The sequence below is a fragment of the Mustela nigripes genome, chromosome 7 (genome assembly GCF_022355385.1).
Source record: "Mustela nigripes isolate SB6536 chromosome 7, MUSNIG.SB6536, whole genome shotgun sequence".
In the NCBI taxonomy this organism is placed as follows: domain Eukaryota; kingdom Metazoa; phylum Chordata; class Mammalia; order Carnivora; family Mustelidae; genus Mustela; species Mustela nigripes.
Window position 1 is genome coordinate 113165166 of NC_081563.1, and position 18524 is coordinate 113183689.

Consider the following 18524-nt stretch of genomic DNA (forward strand, 5'->3'; position numbering starts at 1 on the left):
GGTAGGTGGAGGGATCCGGCTGTGAAAGGGTTAAAACGGCCAGAGCTGCTCCCCATCCAGTAGATAAGGTTGGAGGAAACACAGTCCAGTGAATTTATGAGGTGCCGGTCACTTGGCATCAAAGATTAGGGGCTCCCCGCAGGCCGCGCAGGAAACATGCAAGGTCCGTGGCCAGAAGGGTCCCGGGACTCTCTTGAAAGAACAAGGCAGAGCAGAGAGGAGTGTGCACCCCAGACGGTCAGGCCTCAGGGTACGGGACTGAGAGACACAGAGAAAACAAGAGGAAGTTCAGAAGTGGCCCCCGAAGGGCCAGGCGCAGGAGCCAGGAGCAACAGAAGAGGGAGAAAATCGGAGGCAGGTGGGGAGTAGGGTGTCCGGGGTGCCGAGAGCGCCGGGATGGGGGTCACTTGGCGGTCGAGCGTTTGTACCTGCGTCTGGCCGGCCGGCGGCGGCGGGTCTGTGAGTGCGGCAGTGCAGGGGGCGGAACGACGCCAGACCGCGGACTGCCGGACCGACCGACCTCCCGACCCCCGCCAGGCGACCCCCGCCGGGCGACCCCCGCCCCCCGCCGCGCGCGCCGTCTGAGCGGGTTAACGCGCCGCCCCACGCGCCGGCTCCTCCCAGCCAGGGCAGTGTCCCGGCTCGGCAGACGCCCTCACTCGACCTGGCGGCCGGCCCCTGGGCGGACGGCGCGTGCCTGGCGGCGGTATCGAGCCCTCGCCCCGCGGATGTGTCCGCGCGCCGGGAGCAGCCATCGGGCCTCCGGGGAAAGCCCCGCGCGCCAGCCCCGACCAGGCTGCCCAGATGCGGGCGCCACTCTGCCTGTTGCTGCTCCTCGCCCACGCCGTGGACATGCTCCCAGCGAGCCGAAGGAAGAAGCAAGGTACGAGGGGCAGCGGGCTGGTGGCAGGGCGTGCACGGCGGGGCAAACTGGGCGATGGCCCTTGGAACATCAGCATGGTGTCCCGGCACCATGGACCACTCACACCTCCAATGGCCCACTTTACAGACAGGTAGACTGAGGCCCAGGGCACCTGTCTAGCAAGCTGGCTTGCTCTCCAAGGAAGGAAGGGCTGGTAGGGCTCTCTCACTGACCCACTCCCTATAGTAGCAGCATTGCTGAGAAGGAGGGTGGCTCTGTGCAAAGACAGGAGGCCCCAAGTGCCAGGTCAGAGGACACTGGGACTAAGGGACAGAATTAGTGGCTTAGAAGCCATGCCAAGAATCCATGCTGAACCGAGAGAAAACATATACAGTGTTGGGCTGGGAGTCCAGATGGCCCGTTCTCAGGCCCATCATTGACCCTGACTCACCTTGTCACCTTCCGGGCACAGGCGGCAGTATTCCTTCATGGGCCCGCTCTGGCCCTCTGGCCCCCTCTGATATGAGCTTTGGGAATTCAGGGAGACCTGAGACCAGAATTCAAGTCCATTTGTTCTGAGATGACCCAGCGGAAGCCCCAGAGTCCCCCCAGTTTTTCCATCTTGACTTCCTGGGAACATTCAGAAGGTAAATCAAGGTCAAACTAGAAATGTACCTGGGGCCCATAGGGTCCTATGTCCCCGTCGCTCACTGTGAGAGTCAGAATGTCCTCAAGAGGTGCGTTTGAGGTCATTGCTGCAGAGTGGGGGTCGGCAGAGCCTGCCTGGCTGAGGAGGATGAGCAGGGGAGCAAGTCTCCTGAGCTGGTACCAGTCTGAGAGGCAACCTTGGAATCCCAGCCACTGTGCCAAGGTTTTCTCTCATTAAGGGAATCCCTACCACTTCCTATGTCAGCTGGATGCCAAGGCTTTACAGGTTAGGGAACTTTGCTAAGCTGTCCTGCGAGGTCCAAACAAGGCTACAGGGAATAAGAAAGAGAGTCTGCCTTCTAGAAGCTTCTAGTTCGTTTGAGTGAAAAGCCCTGCATGGACACAGTTACTCCTGGAGTGGAGCAGGAAGCAGAGAGGGACTTTGGGAAAATGGGGAAGTGGGATTGGGTGGGGTTGACCGACCCAAAGAGCTCCCATCCCTGGTGTGACTGGATGGAGGGACCCAGGGGTCTGAGCAGTGGGTGGGCTTCAGGGGAACTGGGGCAGGTTTGGGACTTTGTGGGAATGTTCCTCCATGAATGGCCCTTGGACGGTGTCTTCCTCAATGACCAGCTGAGTGACCTTGGGGAAGTCACTTTGCCTCTCTGAGCCTGGGTTTACCCATCCGACAGTCTTTTAGAATATCTCTGAGATTTTTCTCAGTTTTCAAACAGACCGAAGAAATAAAAATAAAAACTTTCTCCTCATTGACTCCCCTTTAACAAAAGGAATGATAATCTGGAACATTGGACTCACAGGCAGCTGTGGGCAAGACTGAATGTGTATGTTTGTTAAGTGAGTAGCCAAGTACACGGGCTCCTAGGGGCACTTGTCGGTACCAGTCATCGTCATTTCCCGTGTGTGGTGTCCCTGGCTACTCACAACAGCCTCACAGGGGTGGGGGGGAGGGCGGGCAGGGCGATGCTTATGATCTGGATGAGGATTCAGAGAGGGAAACTGATTTGTCCAAGGTTGCACAGCAGGTAAGTAGCAATGCAGGCTGGAATCCCATTGTGCCTGTCAGGATGGCTCCTGAGCTGTTGGCCTTCCCTTTCCCCCTTCCCAGAATCTCCATTTCTGCATCTGAAGAGGAGTTGGTTGGGGAGATCTTTAAGATGCTTTACAGCTCTAAAAAGACCCCCCCCACACACACACACACAGAGAGATTAAAGAAAAAGAAAACCTCCACTCCCTCTCCCCATCCCCAGTTGCTCGGTGAAGAGGTTGGACATGACTGCTCCCGATGCTGCCCCTGTTTGGGAAAGGGGCTCTTGGCGCCCCTCCCCACAGTAATTGATGTCTTGTGTATAGGACATAAACATGCCCCCTCCAGCATCTCCTGAGAGAGGCTTGTAGCTCCACTCATCAGTCAGGTGCAATGGAGAGAGCCTTGGATTTCACTCCCACCCCGGGACCCCTTTGCACCCAGACGGTGGACCCCCATGCTCCTGCCAACACCCTCAGTTTCCCCATTGGCTCTGGGTGGGTGGATGGAGGGATAGGAAAACCCTTCCTAGAGCATATTCGGCAACTGGTCTTAGGAGTCCTGGCCAAATAGGTTTGAGAAATGCTGGGTTTAGCAGATTTCTCCACTGCAGGACTTATCAGAGCATTCATGGTAAAGCAGTGGGGCTAGACAGCAGGACATTTCCCAAAGTAATTATGCAGGAGAGGGCCATTTTTCATGAGACAGCTGTTTGGAAAACTCCACACAACATCCCTGAGGGTCTTAGCGGCTTTGACATTTTGCTGTCACTGTAGAAGGAGACTGTGTCCTGAAGACACCTAGGCCCTGGCCATGGTGTCATCCATCATCCATCCTTTCACCCGTTCATTCAACAAAAGCTGGAAAGCTTGCAGACACCAAGGTCTAAAGACCAGGACCTGCCCTTAAGCAGCTGCCACGGTGGAGGAATACCCCTTCCCTGACTTCCCCAACCCCCACTCCATCCCCGAGTCCTGGGCCTCAGTCTTCGGCCTGCTCTGCAAGGCCCAGCAGCTGTCCAGCCCAAGCTGCCACCCGTGGGGCCTGGCACCCGCAGACCCGTGCTTCCTCAAGCCTGGCGTCACTGTTTTCCGATGAAACCCAATTTTTCTGTTTCTTTCCTTCTTTTTTTCTTTAATTTTTCTGTTTCTAAGACAAGAAAGAATGAAAGAAAACGCTTGAGAAAGGTTCTTGGATCTCAAGTGTCTCTTACAAAACAACATGTTGATTAATTAAGTGTAAATGAATCAGAACCAGATGGAAACATTTCTCTTGAGACATGCTGGGGTGTCCGGGCAATGGGACAGTCAGGGAGCATGAGGGAGCTCCAGTCTGCACCCCCCAAACCCTGATACAGAGTTTCATTTAGGCAACAAGAAAAAGGCAGGCCGTGACAGATTTCCCAGTAGGTGCTTTGTAAAGATTCTACCACTTCTCCCTCTCATTTGACAGCAGGCTAGGGTGCTCTCTGGATTGGGGAAGAAAGGGGCTTTCATATGCGTTGAGTCTCACTTCTGCCCTTGTCCCCTCAGTGAGTCTCTTTTTCTTCATCTATAAAAAGACTGTGGCAGCAGCTCCCTTGAGTGGGATGAGTATGATCATTCTTTATAAACTGCAAAGTCCCGCATGGACCTCAGGGCAGGCAGCACTGTCCCCCTGTCCCCTGTGTGTAGCAGGGATGCTAAGACCCAGCAAGCAGGTGCCTGAGGCAGTGGCAGAAATGGGGAAGGATCCTGGCTTCTTGTCTGCAGGGCTGGCCCAGGGCCGGGCCCAGAACAAGGGGCATCTCCCTCGCTAACGGCCTCCAGGTGACACCAGGTAAAGACACCCATCAGAGGCAGCTCTGGAAGGGGAACCAGCTGCTAACGGATGGAGTAAGGGGTGTTACCCATACCCAGAGGGTTCGGAAAAGGCACTGCATGTCAGTAGAAGGCTACCAGCAGAATGCAAGTCATTTTTGCCCCTTAGGGCCTGGGTTTCTTCATAAAATAGGTCTGCTTGAGAAAAGGAAAGCAGTATGTTTGGCACTCAATAAACTTATCTCTGATCCCATGCCCTCTCGCTCTGCAGCCAGTTCTGGAGCCAAACTTGGGCTTGAAGGAGATGCTGCTTTCATCTCACACATCTCCCATCCTTGGGGGCACCCACCTCCCTCTGCAGGGATGGGAACCACTCAGCCCCCACCCAGTCACCAAAGGAGAGCCTTGAGGCCACTTAGCGAGGGCTGGCCACGTGCCAGGGGTTCTGCACTGTGGGACTCCTCGCTATCACACTGCCTAGTGGACACCCATTTCCCAGACAAGGGAACAGAGGCTCAGAAAGTCCACTGACCTGTCCAGGAACTTTGGGACCAGGGACCCAGCGTCTTGGAAGCTCCAGAGCCTGTGCGTAGAAATATACATGGGTCCTGTTGATGACTTGCCAGGGGCGGCAAGGGTGATGGCATCTGAGAGGGGCCTCATCACAGGGATTTTGTCAGGAGAGGTGGGAGCAGGGACAGGGCTGGGGACTCTAGCAGGAGAAAGGGAGGGTCTGGTCAGGTGGAAAAGGGGTTGTGTGGCCAGAGGAAGAGAGGTCCAACTGCAGACAGGGTGAGAATCCAGTCACAGAGGGGCCTTGGATGCCACTGGCATGTCGCCTTTATCCCAAAGAAATACTCCCTGAGCCCCTCCTCCAGGCCAGGCTCTGGTCTAGGTGTTGACAAGGACGGTAGAGATGTGCTCTGCCGTCCCCGCCTGTCAGAGGGCTCGGTGTCTCCTTGATATGTCAATTAGAGACCCGTCAGGAAGACAGACACAGACAGGACCCCACTGCCCCTCAACACAGCCTTCAGTGGCAGGTCTGGGGTGTTCCTGGTCTCAGCTGAGCCATCTGACACTCAACAAGGGGATATTGCTTAGCTAAGGTCACCTTACCTGTTCTCTTCTCCTGTGTCTTTGTGTCCGTCAATCAGTTCACTGTTTATTCACCCATTTTTCCGTCTAGTGAGAAAACAGACTCTGGTATGAATGCACAGTTTTCAAACTGAGGTTTGCAACCCATCTGCAAGATCAGGGAATTAATTTAGGAAGTACAGCTGAACAGTGAACGAAGTGGAGTACAGTGCAGCCGAACAGAACATGACAGTGTAGGATAGAAAATATGGGGGTGGTGGTGGTGTCAGAAAACTTTCTTTGTAGAGGGCCAGACAGTAAATACTTCCGGCTTTACGGGCCACCAATGCCATGTCCCATACTCTTCTTTGTTGCTGTTGGAAACCCTCCTCAGTTCACAGGCCATATGAGGAGGCCAAGGGCCCGATTTGGCCCAGAGGCTAGAGATAGCTAACCTCCTTTTTAGAAAATATCAGAACGTATTGCAAGTATTAAGATTAAATATTACTTTGAGACGTGTGTTTCCATTTACACGTACAGGTTGAGTGTGTGTACGAGGAAGCAAGTGTGCATGCTCGTGTGTGTGCACAGAGTTGGGTGTGAGAGCATGTGAGTGTTTGTACTGATGTGTGTTTTCAGAATGTTGTGTGTGAACTGATATAATACAGGAATTTTTACCGCCGTCAAGGAAGTGTGGAGGCTGTCGGATCAGCTGAGCCCAGTACAGTCTTTGTAAATCTCTCAGAGACAGGTTCCAGGAGGTCCCTGTATCACAGATGGGGACACTAAGGCCCCATGGGTCCCAGAACAGATGGCCTGTGAACCCAGGGAGCCCCGCTGCAGAGTTCCACCTGCGACACCAGATTGCCTCAATGAGCAGCAATGGTCCCTGACACATTGTGCAAGCTGTATGCTTATTTTTGGTGGACGTGAATTGGTGGCCTTGTCCTTCTCAAGGCATGTGGCTTGTAGCCCCAGAAGACAGAGCAATGATTGTGTCTGTGTCTGTCATCAGACACTCCTGAGCAGCTGGTGAGCCCCAGACATCGTGGGAGCCTTTCTCACTGATCCTGCTGGGCCAGCATGGTTGCTCCCTATGCCTTTCCAGAAAAGGAAGGCTGCTTCAGAGAAGGGACGTGATTTGTCCCACGTCACATAGGAAACAGATGTGTGGCCTGGATCTTCCAGGTTCCAGACCCACAGGAGCAAATCCTGCCTACTACAGACTTCTCTGGAAAACCCATGCAACACCATGAACCGCCCTGTGGTTCACACAGCACTTTACACTTTGCGGAAGGGTTCCACTTTCCTTTTTTTATAGAATAATGGAATGCTAGGGCTGAAAAGGACCTTTGAAACCAAGACTTGTGTGAATGGAGGTTCAAGCAGGGAAACACCTCACCCCACCCCCACCCCCGGGATCCGGTGCCTATCACCACAAGAGGCCAGCCTGGGCTTGAGAGCCTCCAACGGGCCCCTGGAGTGACCAGAGTGCCTCACAGGCTCCGTGGCTTGGCTGTGTGCTTCCATGAGCAGGAGCTGGCTGAGGCCCCGGGCCAGACCCTGAGCATGGTGGATACCCAGGACCAGGCCCTTCATGTGCATTTCCACACACGTACATGTTCCTAAAAACATACTTTTTTTTTCTTTAAAAATACTGAACTTTCGCTGGCATCCAAGGTTTTTAAAAGTCTGTTTTTGATTTGGTTTTACTGTCGAACGTTTACTCTGTGCCAGATGTTGTTACCTGTTATTTTATTTTATTTAACAACATCAGGCACTGTTCTAAATACTTTATATGTATGAACTGGTTAAATTTTCTTAATAAACCTATGAGACAGGTCCTATTATTATCCCCGTTCCACAGATGAGAAGACTGAGGCACAGAGAGGTTAATTAACTTGCCCAAGGTCACACAGCCCAGGTTCAAATCCTGCCTGGTCTCAGAGCCCGAGCTCTACTGAGCTCAGTTATCTCCCCAGCCTTACTTAATCCTCATAGGTTGCTGTGAGGACTATGATCCATATTTTAGAGTGGAGGAAACTGATTTAAGAGAAGGGGGTGTTAGTTGAAGAGTATGAAAATTGCCATTTTTATAGGTCAAAAACAGCCCAAATATTAGCAATTTCATATACTTCAGTCCACTAGCTTGGCAAAGTAAGTTTGGCAAAACCAGGATTTAAACCCAGACAATTAATTCCAAAGGAGGGTGCATAACTACCCTGCCAGGCCCTCTCCCAGTTTAGCCACAGAATAGCCCAGGAGGTGGTGTGACCCTATTTATTCTACAGTGGAGGCCTTCCAAGCTCCGAGAGGGCAATTGACTTGCCAAGGGCACAGAGCCAGGATGGGGAGAGGCTGAGATGTGCCTCCAGGTCTCCATGGGCTGGAGCCTCCTTTCTTGGCCTGTGCAGCCAGCGGTGCCATTCAGACAAATGCCTTTCAGCCCCAACCCGGGGATCCCTCCAGGTCCCACAGGGAATGATCTGGTTCCCATCACGGATGGGTGAGGCCCTCCTTTTGGGCATGACTGTGGCAGACTGGGCCACCACCACCTGCCCTGGGATGATTTCTTGGAATCACACCACATGATTCACAGAACCCCCTTCTCTGTGGTCCCCACTGGGGGCCCCAGTCTGCCATTATGGTGGGGGTTCTGTTTCACCAGCTCAAAAGAAAGGCATTCCCATGCCTGGGGGACCCAGACCACATGGGGAAAACCACTCACTTTTGCCAGAAGCCTCCACTTTCCCTGAAGCCCAACAGCGGTGCCCACATCCGCAGGGGTGGAGACTCGCAGGGAAGGAATGTCACGGCTGCCCTTCCGGAGCCTGCCCTGGTGTTGGCACAGGGGCACAGCTGTCTCTAGCAAGCCCCACATGAGCAGGGGGTGGCCAGCAGGCTGTCACGAAGGCCATGGGCTCTGCCATTCACTAGCTGAGTGACCTTGGGCATATCATCTCTCCCTTCTGTGCCTCCGTTGGCTGACTTGCAAAAGACATTTCTAGCAAATAGGGGGAGCTCTCAAGAGTTCCAGCACCAGGCGGGGAGGGTGGGATTTGGGCTGTGACACGTCTGGGCTGAGCTCCCATCTCCGCTCCTGCCGTGCTTGGGTGAAAATATTCCATTACCGAATCTCAGTGTCATCTGTCAGAATCTTGGGAACGATCAGAGCATCTATATCATATAGTTGTCTTGAGGATCAAGATTATGCATGTACCCCACCTGAGAGATAGTAGGTGTTCAATAAATGGTGGTAACCCTCATGCGCCATGGGAGGTTGGCTCTTGCTAGCATCCAGAACATTCCAGCCTGATGTCAGACCTGTCCCTGCCTGTGTTTGGAAGTCCTCAGGAGCCCAGATTCAGAGGGTAGAGTGGTCCTAAATGCTGTGTGACTGTGACACAGGATTACCCTCTCTGAGCCTCTGTTCCCTCCTCTATGAAACCGGCCCTCAGAGGACAGCAGTGAGGACGGAAGGTTGTGTGTGGTACGTGTTCGTGGTGCTGGTGTGTTTTAAATGTATAAATGATGTGATGGCTGTTTGTGGATGAGGCCATCGTGGGGCCTGACGTCCTATCCTCTGCCCACAGCAGGCTGGAAAAACCCAGTCAGATGCTGTCTTTTGAACATGCTTTTCCTTCCTCCTCCACCCTGCCCCTCTTCTGGCAGGCATTTGAGTCAATCAGACTCCTTAATTCATAGCATATTATCAGTACGGGGTCGTGTAAGAGCCTGCTCCTGTTTTGTATTTTATTTTCCTTTCTTTCTTTTTTAAATTGTTATGAATTGCCAAGTTCTTATTTTCTTCTTAAATCTGTTTCACTTACTTAAAATTCTTTCTTTTTTACTTTATGTAAACCCTTCCGTTTTGTTTTTTAGGTTTTCATTATTAGTAGTTGTAATGTCTAATTGTAATTAAAAATAATTTTAATGCATCTAAATTTATGTTATAGATGTAGTTTTAGTTTTACTCTTCTGTTCTTCTAAAATTTTTACTGTTTTAACTTTAAAATGTTATTTCTTTTATATTTTTGTCAATTTTAATTACTTTTACCTGATTTTCATTCCCCTTATTTTCATTTTTTAAAATGTTTAATATATTTTATTTTTATTTTGTCCACTTTTTTATTGTGTTTCCTGAATTTTTCTTGTCAATTTATAGGACATCCTTGTGTTACCACCTACATATTGACCCCCTGTTGGTTTTGACCTAGAAAATATTTTTCTTCAGTCTGACACCCATCTGGTAATTTTGGATGTCCTTTAGAGAATAGAAATCTCTACTTACTGTTCACATGATCAAATCTCATATGAGCTTTTTGGGGGTGGGGGTTTTCTTCTGCCTTACAGTCTAGGCTTTTTGATCTTAGAAAATGTCCTTATAAGGGGCCCTGGAAGGGCTCAGTCAGTGGAGTGTGCAACTCTTGATCCCAGGGTTGTGAGTTCGAGCCCTACACTAGGCATAGAGATGACTTAAAAATAAAATCTTTAAAAAGAAAGAAAGAAAGTGTCCATATAAGAGGTCTCGGTAGAAGGGTGTGAGCCCCTGGTTCTCCGTCCTTCCAGTGGACCACCCTTCCTGTGAGCCGTGCCTCCTTGGCAATGCTGACAGTCCTGGTACAGCAGCCCAAGGCCCCTCCCAGAAACATTTCTGGAAGTCTCAATGGCAGGTAGTGCTTCTCTGTTCACTCTTGTCCTTGAATGTCCTCAAGGACATATCCTCAACAGCCGGCACCTGCTGTTAGACCTTGGGGGCCCTGGACTGAGGGAGGTGGTGGGCCCCCTTCCTTCCTATGAGGAGGAAAGATGGCAGCTGGAGTCCCTGCACCTGGAGATGGGGAAGTTGGTTGGCAGGGCATCCCAGTGGGGCTCAGAGTCCTCGCCATGGGCTGAGCAGCCCCATCCCGAGGCTGCCGCTCTCCCAGGGCTGCTTTGGCTGCAAGGTCACAGTTTGTGGATCATCTGATCTCCGGCATCCACACCCTACACCCCCACCACCACCAAAGAAGAAAGAATACAAGCACCCAGGACATTTGTGTGCAAAGCTGGCTACCCTGAAGGTCCTCCCTTCTTCCTGGAGTCAGTCTCCCCCTGTCTGTCCTCACAAACAGCTCAGAGACCCCTGTGGTTGACCTTGGGCCCTAAGGGACATATGACTTTCAAGGGCTTTTGTCTGCTTTTGAAGAGCCATGGGGCAGGAGTCCACAGGGAGGCCATCCAGGAGGTGGGATCCCCAGCAGTCCAGAGCTTGGAGTCAGGTTTGCCTCCACCCACCTCCTCGTTGTGAGCTCATGGGTCTACCACTTTATCTCACAGAGCCTCAGTTTCCTCCTCCATGAAAATGGGGCATGTGTAACCCCAGACTTGCAGAGCTGTGGTGAGTGTGAAAGATAGAACACAAGGATCGGGGTGAGAGGCTCAGCCAACATGAGCCAGGCTCTGCACACTCACAGCCCTGTTCCCTTCGAGCACCTGCCAGAACTCACAGTGACCAGCCCCTCTGGCTCCACGCTACCCATCTTGGTCCCAGACCTTTGTCCTGGTTTTAACTGGGCAAGAAGGATGGTTCCATTTTGCAGATGAGGAAACTGAGGCCCACTGACAGTGGCTGTTAAATTTTCAGGCCTGTGCAAGCCTGGGTTTCGGTTTGGCAGAGACGGTGCCTCGGGGCCAGGAGAGGGTTAGAGCCAAGATCATGAACCTCCCCATTTCCCTGTGCTCCTACACCCCCACCACATGCTGTGCCTGTTTCCTCTTCTTCCATTCAGTCCCTGCCCCTTGGCTGCATATCATTTATTGAGCACCACTATGGGCCAGGTTGGGTGCGTTACAACCTTAGAAGATGGGTACCCATTTTACAGAAGGGAAAATGGGACCCAGATGGGGGAAGTCAGTTACCCAGGTTCCCACCGCCCTCACAGAGTCTGGGTTGGAATCCCAGCTGGGGCTCCCAAGAGCTCCTTTTCACTGTGCCAGGAATTGGTTAGCTAAAACCCAGGGCAGAGCATAAGGCAAAGTCTGGCTCCCGCTTGGGGACTGCTTTTGTCATATATGCCAGGCACACGGCCAGGTACTCTGTGGGTTATCAACCCCATTTACCCTCCAGACAAACCTTGGATACCTTGGATAGCATCATTCTATTTTGCAGGTGAGACACTGAGGCTCAGAGAGGTCAAAGGGCCTTCCTAGGTCAAGGTGGCAAATCCTCGGGTGTGTGACCTGGGCTCCCACCGCCCCCTGGCGCTGTCTCCGCTTTCCCCATTTCCCGATGCCGGGCAGCTGGTCTGGGGGCCTGGCCCAGGCCCAGGCAGATGGTCACTGTGACTCACCACCTATTCTCAACTTGGAGCCCAGCTTAGGAAGCCACCGTGGCGGGGCCTCAGGTTCACAGCATCTGGAGGGTAGGGCGTGGGTGGCAGAGGCAGGGAGCACAACTGGAGGGCAAGGCTGCTTCACAACCAGAGGGGACCCAGGACAGGGACCTGGTCCTGGTAGCCCGTGGAAGTCAAGAGCAACAGCAGGGCAAGGAGGCCCAACCGGAAGTGATGGCAAGGGGAAGCGGAAGCAATTTGGCATTTATGGGGAGGCTGTGGGGTAGATCCCATCCTGGGATTCTCAGATTAGGTCTCTTTAGATCTGAGACTGATTAGTGGATCTGTAAGCCCCTACATGCGCCACGCCAGGACTGGGCCACTTACCTTGTAGTAGCTAACGGGCAGAGCTTGCCTGTCCGCCCCCCACCCCGCCTGCTTCCACAGCTGCCAGCCTCGTCCAGACCACCTGGATGACCGTGCCCCTTCCCCGTCAGCACCTGCGGAAGCCCAGGCAGCCGTGCTTCTAGGAAGATCCAGCACCATGCAAACCGCTTCTGAGCCCACGCACCTGGGCTGGCCCGTCCGCCTGTCCGACCTCACCTGCCATGGCTCTCCCCTGACCACTGCCCTCTTCCAAAACAAGCTCTTTCCAGCCTCTGGCCCTCTGTGCTTGCTGGTCCCTATGCAGGAATACCTCTCCTAACTTTTGTTCACTCCTGGTCACTACCACAAATAATCGCTCTCTCCTTCTGGCTGCACACTTCATGAGGGGAAGACCCTCTTATTCACTGATGTGCCAGTGCCTAGAACAGTGCCTGGCAGAGAGAGGAAAGTCTCTGATAGGAGGGAACACATTTTCCAGTGAGTGGGTGATTGTCTCCATTTTCAAGTGAGCAGACTGAGGTTAAATGTCTCAGAAGTAAGCTTGGAGCTGGCATTTGAGAGCAGGGTTGTCTGATCCCAAACCTCGGGATGTGTATCCATCAGGATGAAATGCCATTTCCATGGTCTTTGGGTCCCCTCTAAAGGATGAGTGATTCTCTTGCCACTCCAGCTGGGTTTAGGGAGGTGGGGAAGTGCTCAGCCCTGCCCCAGCCCCTGTGGGACAGTTTTGGGGGGATCTTTTTCAGAAATCCATTTACACAGGTTGCAGAGGCAGGGGGTGGGGTGGGGGGAAGATAGGGGATGCAAAGATCGTTGCCCCCTCCCCACACTAAGCCCTGGAGCCAGCTACCAAGCCCCAGTTTCATACTCATGAGGCGGCTCTCTTTAAAACACTGTGGCAGGGACGGGGACGATTCAGAGACTGTTTCCACCCTTTGTCACCAATTTGGGCACTGCAAGATAAGTCCTGTTCATTCATTCATTCAACAAACATTTACAGAGCACCCTTGTACCCAGCGGGGTGCCTGGCGCTGGGAGGAGGGCTAAAAAAGACAGAGAGCGTGGGAAATTTACCTTTCAACTAGAACCATGTTGTGCATCTTTCTAAAAGTTTCAGTGGGTCTGGGATTTGTCTTTTGATTTTTGTCTAATAAATCAAATGAAAGCAAATGAGAAGGTTTTTTGTTTTTTGGTTTTTTGGTTTTTTTTTTTTTTTGCTTCTTGTTTTCACCCTCATGTTCCTGGAGGTTAGAAAAGGGCCTGGCACATTGCGGGTATTCAAGAAATACCTCCCCAACGGGTGGATAGATCATGAATATTGGACCCTTACGCACAGTGGGTTTTGACAGATGGAGAAACTGAGGCCCAGAGACAGGGAGGACCTTGCCCTAGGGTCCAAAGATCTGGGACAAGAGTCCACATCTGGGGCTCTCTCCCTTTGCTGGGATTTGAGAGGGGAAGGGAGCCTGTGAGAAGAGGCCAGATCCACAATCAGATCTGTGAAGACACTTAGTCCATGCCTGGAGGTCCCACTGGATTCCTGATTCTGTCACCCCTCAGAGCCTCCTGGTCCCCAGGGTCCTGGCTGAGAGGAGCTGGGGTTATCCCTGAACACTGACAGGGTTTGGCATGAGGACCAGCCCTGACTTTTAGACCTGGTCACCTTCCCTGATGCTTACTGGCAGTGGAGCCCCAGGATTTCTCCGTGCTGAGCACCGATCACATACCCAACGCTTCCTTGGGCTTCATTTTATGAGGCGAGGAGGGTGTTTATGTTGGGCCTATTCTGAGGGCTAGAGTCTCCCTAATACTTAATAAAAACCACCAGTTCTTAAGACCACCTGGCTTTAAACCTAAGCTTGCCACTTATCAGCTGTGTGATCCTGGGCAACTTACCTACCCTCTCTGTGCCTTAACTTCTTTGTTTTAAGAGGATACCTCATAGGGTTGTTGTGACAGAGTCCGGCCATATAGGCGCTCCACACCGCTCATACCTACCGTCTGCTAGACCCTGTTCTAATTGTGTCAAACGCCAATGAACTGCACCTTCACAACAACATAAAAAGACAGGTAGTATCCCATTTTACAGATGGGGAAACTGAGGCTCACAGAGGTTAGGTGGAGGCTTAAACCCAGGCTGTCTGTCTCCAGCCAGTGCTGCTAACAGCTCTGCCGCTGCTCCTCCTGCCATTGGCACTGTGGGCCTTTGGGGCTTGAAGGTCATTAGAGATGCTCCAAGCCCTGAGGGGCTGCCTCCAGAAGTGGGGGATGGGAACGAAAAGGATCAGGCTCAAGATCCTCATCCTCACACCCAGCCAGGTTTCAGCCAAAGCAGCTCCATCCTTACCTGTCCTATTAACTCAGCATCCATATCCCATCTCGTTACAAAAAAAAGAAGGCTTCCGTGGCTGAAAATATTTTAAGTCCTTTATCAAGTCCCATCTTTTGTTTTCCTGCTGGGGAAACTGAGGCATGGGGCGATGAGGAACTCTGCCAAGATCATACAAGGAGTCTAAGTCCACCCCGAGACAGGTACCACTGTCCTCATCCCTAGCGCTGGGCTCTGTCAGTCACAGGACTTCCACAGGACAAAGGAAAGGAGGTTGTAGGTAGAGCTCTCAAACCTGGTACCCTCCTCAGATTAACTTTCAGAATCTGGGCTTTCCAGTTCCTCTTAGGAAGTTTCTCCCAAATCCAAAACTAAGGATGTACTGTATGTTGGCTAGTTGAATTTAAATACTTTAAAAAAATGAAAGTTTCCACTACCTTCCCAGGTATCCTGGCCCTTATATCTTCCTCAAAGCTTGTGGGAGCCTCCAGGTTTAGCCAGTGGGCATGGCCCCCCTCCCATGCTGCACTGGGTCTCCAGATTGGCTGGAGGAGTCCCAGCAGGGTCCTAACTGCTGCAAACATCCTCCTACTGGGCCAGAGCTGTATAGCCTCTCAAAGAGCCAGAAGAGTCCTTCACAGATAAAGAGCAATGGGGAATCAAAAGCGTCCCAGGGGAGGGAGTGGTAATAAGCAGCCAACTCAAGCCAAGCACCACTAGGTACTGTATACATAGGTCTCAGAGTACTTCACGGCAGCCAAGTAGGTTTGGAGAGGATCAGAGAAGAAAGAGACCTGCCCAAGGTCACACAGCAAACCACAGAGACCCAGAACTGAAAGGAGCCAGAAACTGTCTAAGTCCACTCCCAGCTTACAAGTCCTCACTGAGTATCTACTGTATACCAGGCACCTGCTGTGCCAGGTGTAGGGCTATAGCTGGGAGGAAACATGCCAGAGACACGCGTGCTGCAGAGACATGCCGTTCACGGGGAGTGGGGGAGGGGCCGTGAGTTTCCTGAGCACCTGCTCTGCCCCGCTTTGAGCATAAGGCATTTGACAACCACCCTCCCCCGCCCCACAACAGCTATGTGAGTTAAAAACAGAAGAAACTCAGGCACAGGGTATTTCAGCAGCTTGTTCAGGGCTTCTCCCACAGCGAACCTGTGTCTGTTGCTGGAAAAGAAAAGGAACTGTTTTCTCAAGATTTTTTTTGTGGGAGGGGTAACTGTGTCTACTTGACAATGTTGTGACTGTTTTAAACATAGGACAAGGCCAGACCGTTTCTTCTGCAATTGCACACCCTTGACGACACAACGACACTTTGACCCACAGAGGGTTTTGTGACAAGACTGTAGGCAGATTGATTTTCTGACAGTTTCACACTCGGGCCCGTCGTGTGATGCTTCTGTGTTCACAGATAACAGGTAGCTGCACTCTGGCAAGATGGGTCCTTGGCTTCTGGCTGCACACCCAGGGCTCCCACAGGAACACAAGCAGGACCATCCTTGAGGAGCGGTTAGGGGAGGGCAGAATGCATCTGCCCGGGCCAGGGTGGCTCATTAAGGGATAGGAAAGCAGAGATGTGGCTTGGCGAGGGGCATGGGGCAAGCCTGGCACAAGCAGCCTGCTCTGAAATGGGTCTGCCCCGCTACCCGGCCAGAGGGCCAGGCAGAGACAACACAGGGCAAAGACTTCATGCTTCAACCCTGAGCACTAGAATCCTCTGGAGGTGGGGTTCACCATCCATCCCGCACCCGGCACTGTCCCGGCACCACGCCCACGTTCGGGTGCAGACAAACCCGGCGCCTCCCCTTCCTGCCTCGCTGACCTTGGCACGGTCCCCAGCTCTGGCTACTTGGGAAAGCCTTCCAGTGAGTGATAAGAGGAGCTGGGTTGCCCCTTCCAAATATTACCCAATATTACCCCGGCGTCTCATCCATCGTCAGGCCTCCGGGGCAAGGTACTGTCTGGGAGCTCTGTCTAGCTCTGCTACCTCCAGGGATTGGCCTTTGAGCCCCAGTTGGCTCATCTGTGTAATGAGGAGTGGTAACAAGACCAACCTCCTTGCTTCTTAAAATGAGGTCAGGGACCAATATCATCAGCATCCCCGGGCAGCTTTGTAGAGAAACAGCAGCTCAGACCTCACCCCAGACCTTTAGTGTCAAAATCTACCTTTGAACCCAAGACCCCAGGGTACTCTGTGTTAACACTACTGTTGGGAAGCCCTGGCTGAGCCCGCAGAGTGGTTTTTGTTTTGTTTTGTTTTTAAATTTTATTTATTTATATGGCAGAGAGAGAAAGATCACAAGTAGGCAGAGAGGCAGGCAGAGAGAGAAGGGGAAGCAGGCACCCTGCTGAGGAGAGAGCCTAATTCGGGCCTCCATCCCAGGACCCCGAGATCATGACCTGAGCTGAAGGCAAAGGCTTAACCCACTGAGCTCCCCAGGCGCCCCAGTTGCAGAGTGGTTTTTGAAGATCGCCTGAGCTCAGACATCTATGACACCAGGCACAGCACCAGAAGCTTTCAACCAAGCCCCTAATTGAGAGGAGGTAGTGCCTCGGATTTTAAGCAGCAGCACCGGGTGATTCTATGTGGATTGAAATCTGAGGAAAGAACAGATGTGGGTGTGAACCCTGACTCCCCACCGCACTCCATCCCGCCTTCTCTCCCAGGGTCTGGAAAGGATTCCTTCTGGATTCCAAGCAGCGGCTGGGGTGGGGCAGGACGTTTCCCAGCCTCCCAAAGCCCTGGTGGGGGCAACAAGAAAATCCCCCAGAGAGAGTTTGGAAGGGACCTGACAGAAGAACGACAGGGACAGGCTCCCTTGGGTGAGGGCACACGTGCTGACTTGCCCCACATCCCGGGGCTGAGCACGGCACAAGAGAAAATGAATGAGATACACCGAAGAGGCAGGCTCAGTCCCCAGACAGCCTGTCCTGGGCAGGCCAACTTCCTGTCTCGGTCAAGGTCAAGTGGGCATGGAAAGAGGCAAGGGCCTTAGCACAGCCCTGGGAACTTAGCAAGGCCATAGTAAGGGGACGGGGGACGTGTTATTCAGTGTGGAGGACTGAAGGAGGCATGGGGTACACAGGGACTCGGAAGGCAGTGTCACCTCGACGTGAAGCTTTCAGCTTCTGGAGTCACCCTGCCTGGGTCTGACTGTCCACTACAGCTCCTACTACGTGCCTTTGGGCAAGCAGCGGCACTGCCCTGAACCTCCGTTGCCTCGCTTCTGAAGTGGGTGTGACGATAGTACTTAAATGAATTTTGCAACATCTCCACGCGGGATGGTGAGCAGCTCTGGAAAAGGGGGTCTCGAGACGCAGTATTTGCCAGGATAATCTGGATGAGCAAAAGCAAGGTGAGGACTCGCCTGTGGGGGCCACTGTGGTTTTGCCCTGCCCTGCTGGGGTTCATCCTTCCTGGCAGAAAAGGAGCATCATCAACTTCCTTTGCCCTGTATGAGCCTGGCCCTCCCACCGCAGCGACACTCTCTGAGGCCAAAGTGCAAAGCTATGGAAACTTGAAGGAGAAAACCCCAAACTGCACTCCGGCCCTCGAGGGAGCACCTTGGGGCGCCTCCCATGCGTCTCACAGAAACCAAATAATAAAATAGTGCCCATTTGTCTGCCACAAGTGGTGCTAAGCACTTTACGTGGATGAGCTCATGTCAACCAGACAAGTGCCTGGGAGCTGGTTGCTGCGGTTGTCCCCATTTTGCCAAAGAGGAGACCGAGGTTCAGAGTAGTGAAGCCTGCTTGTCTAAACTCACCCAGCCAGGAAGTGTTGGTTTGTCAGGCTCCAAAACCAAGACCACCTCAACATTCTGCTGAACGTGAGACCCTCTATGTTCCCTTTCCAGGGTACTGAGAAGAGGCTGGGGGGCTGGAGACCTTTAGCTCTGCACCCCGTGGGAGACTGTAAGCTGGAAGTCATCTCTAGGGCGCCTCCCTTGCTGGGAATGGTGCAATCTGCCCCCCAGGCAGGGATGTGCCGTGGGGCTCCTCTGAGCCAGCTTCCAGGGGCAGCAACTGCCTCCCATATGTGGGGGCCTGAGCGGACAGGC

The 18524-nt window shown here is 52.8% G+C and overlaps 1 protein-coding gene across 1 annotated transcript in view; it reads left to right on the forward strand.

The window, feature by feature from the left end:
- The first annotated feature begins 804 nt into the window (after window positions 1–804).
- RSPO4 (R-spondin 4) overlaps window positions 805–18524 on the forward strand; it is a 29372-nt gene continuing 11652 nt past the window's right edge. Inside the window, exon 1 of the mRNA XM_059407676.1 lies at window positions 805–883. Within this exon, the coding sequence (XP_059263659.1) occupies window positions 805–883 (79 nt within the window). The remainder of the gene's footprint in view (window positions 884–18524) is intronic.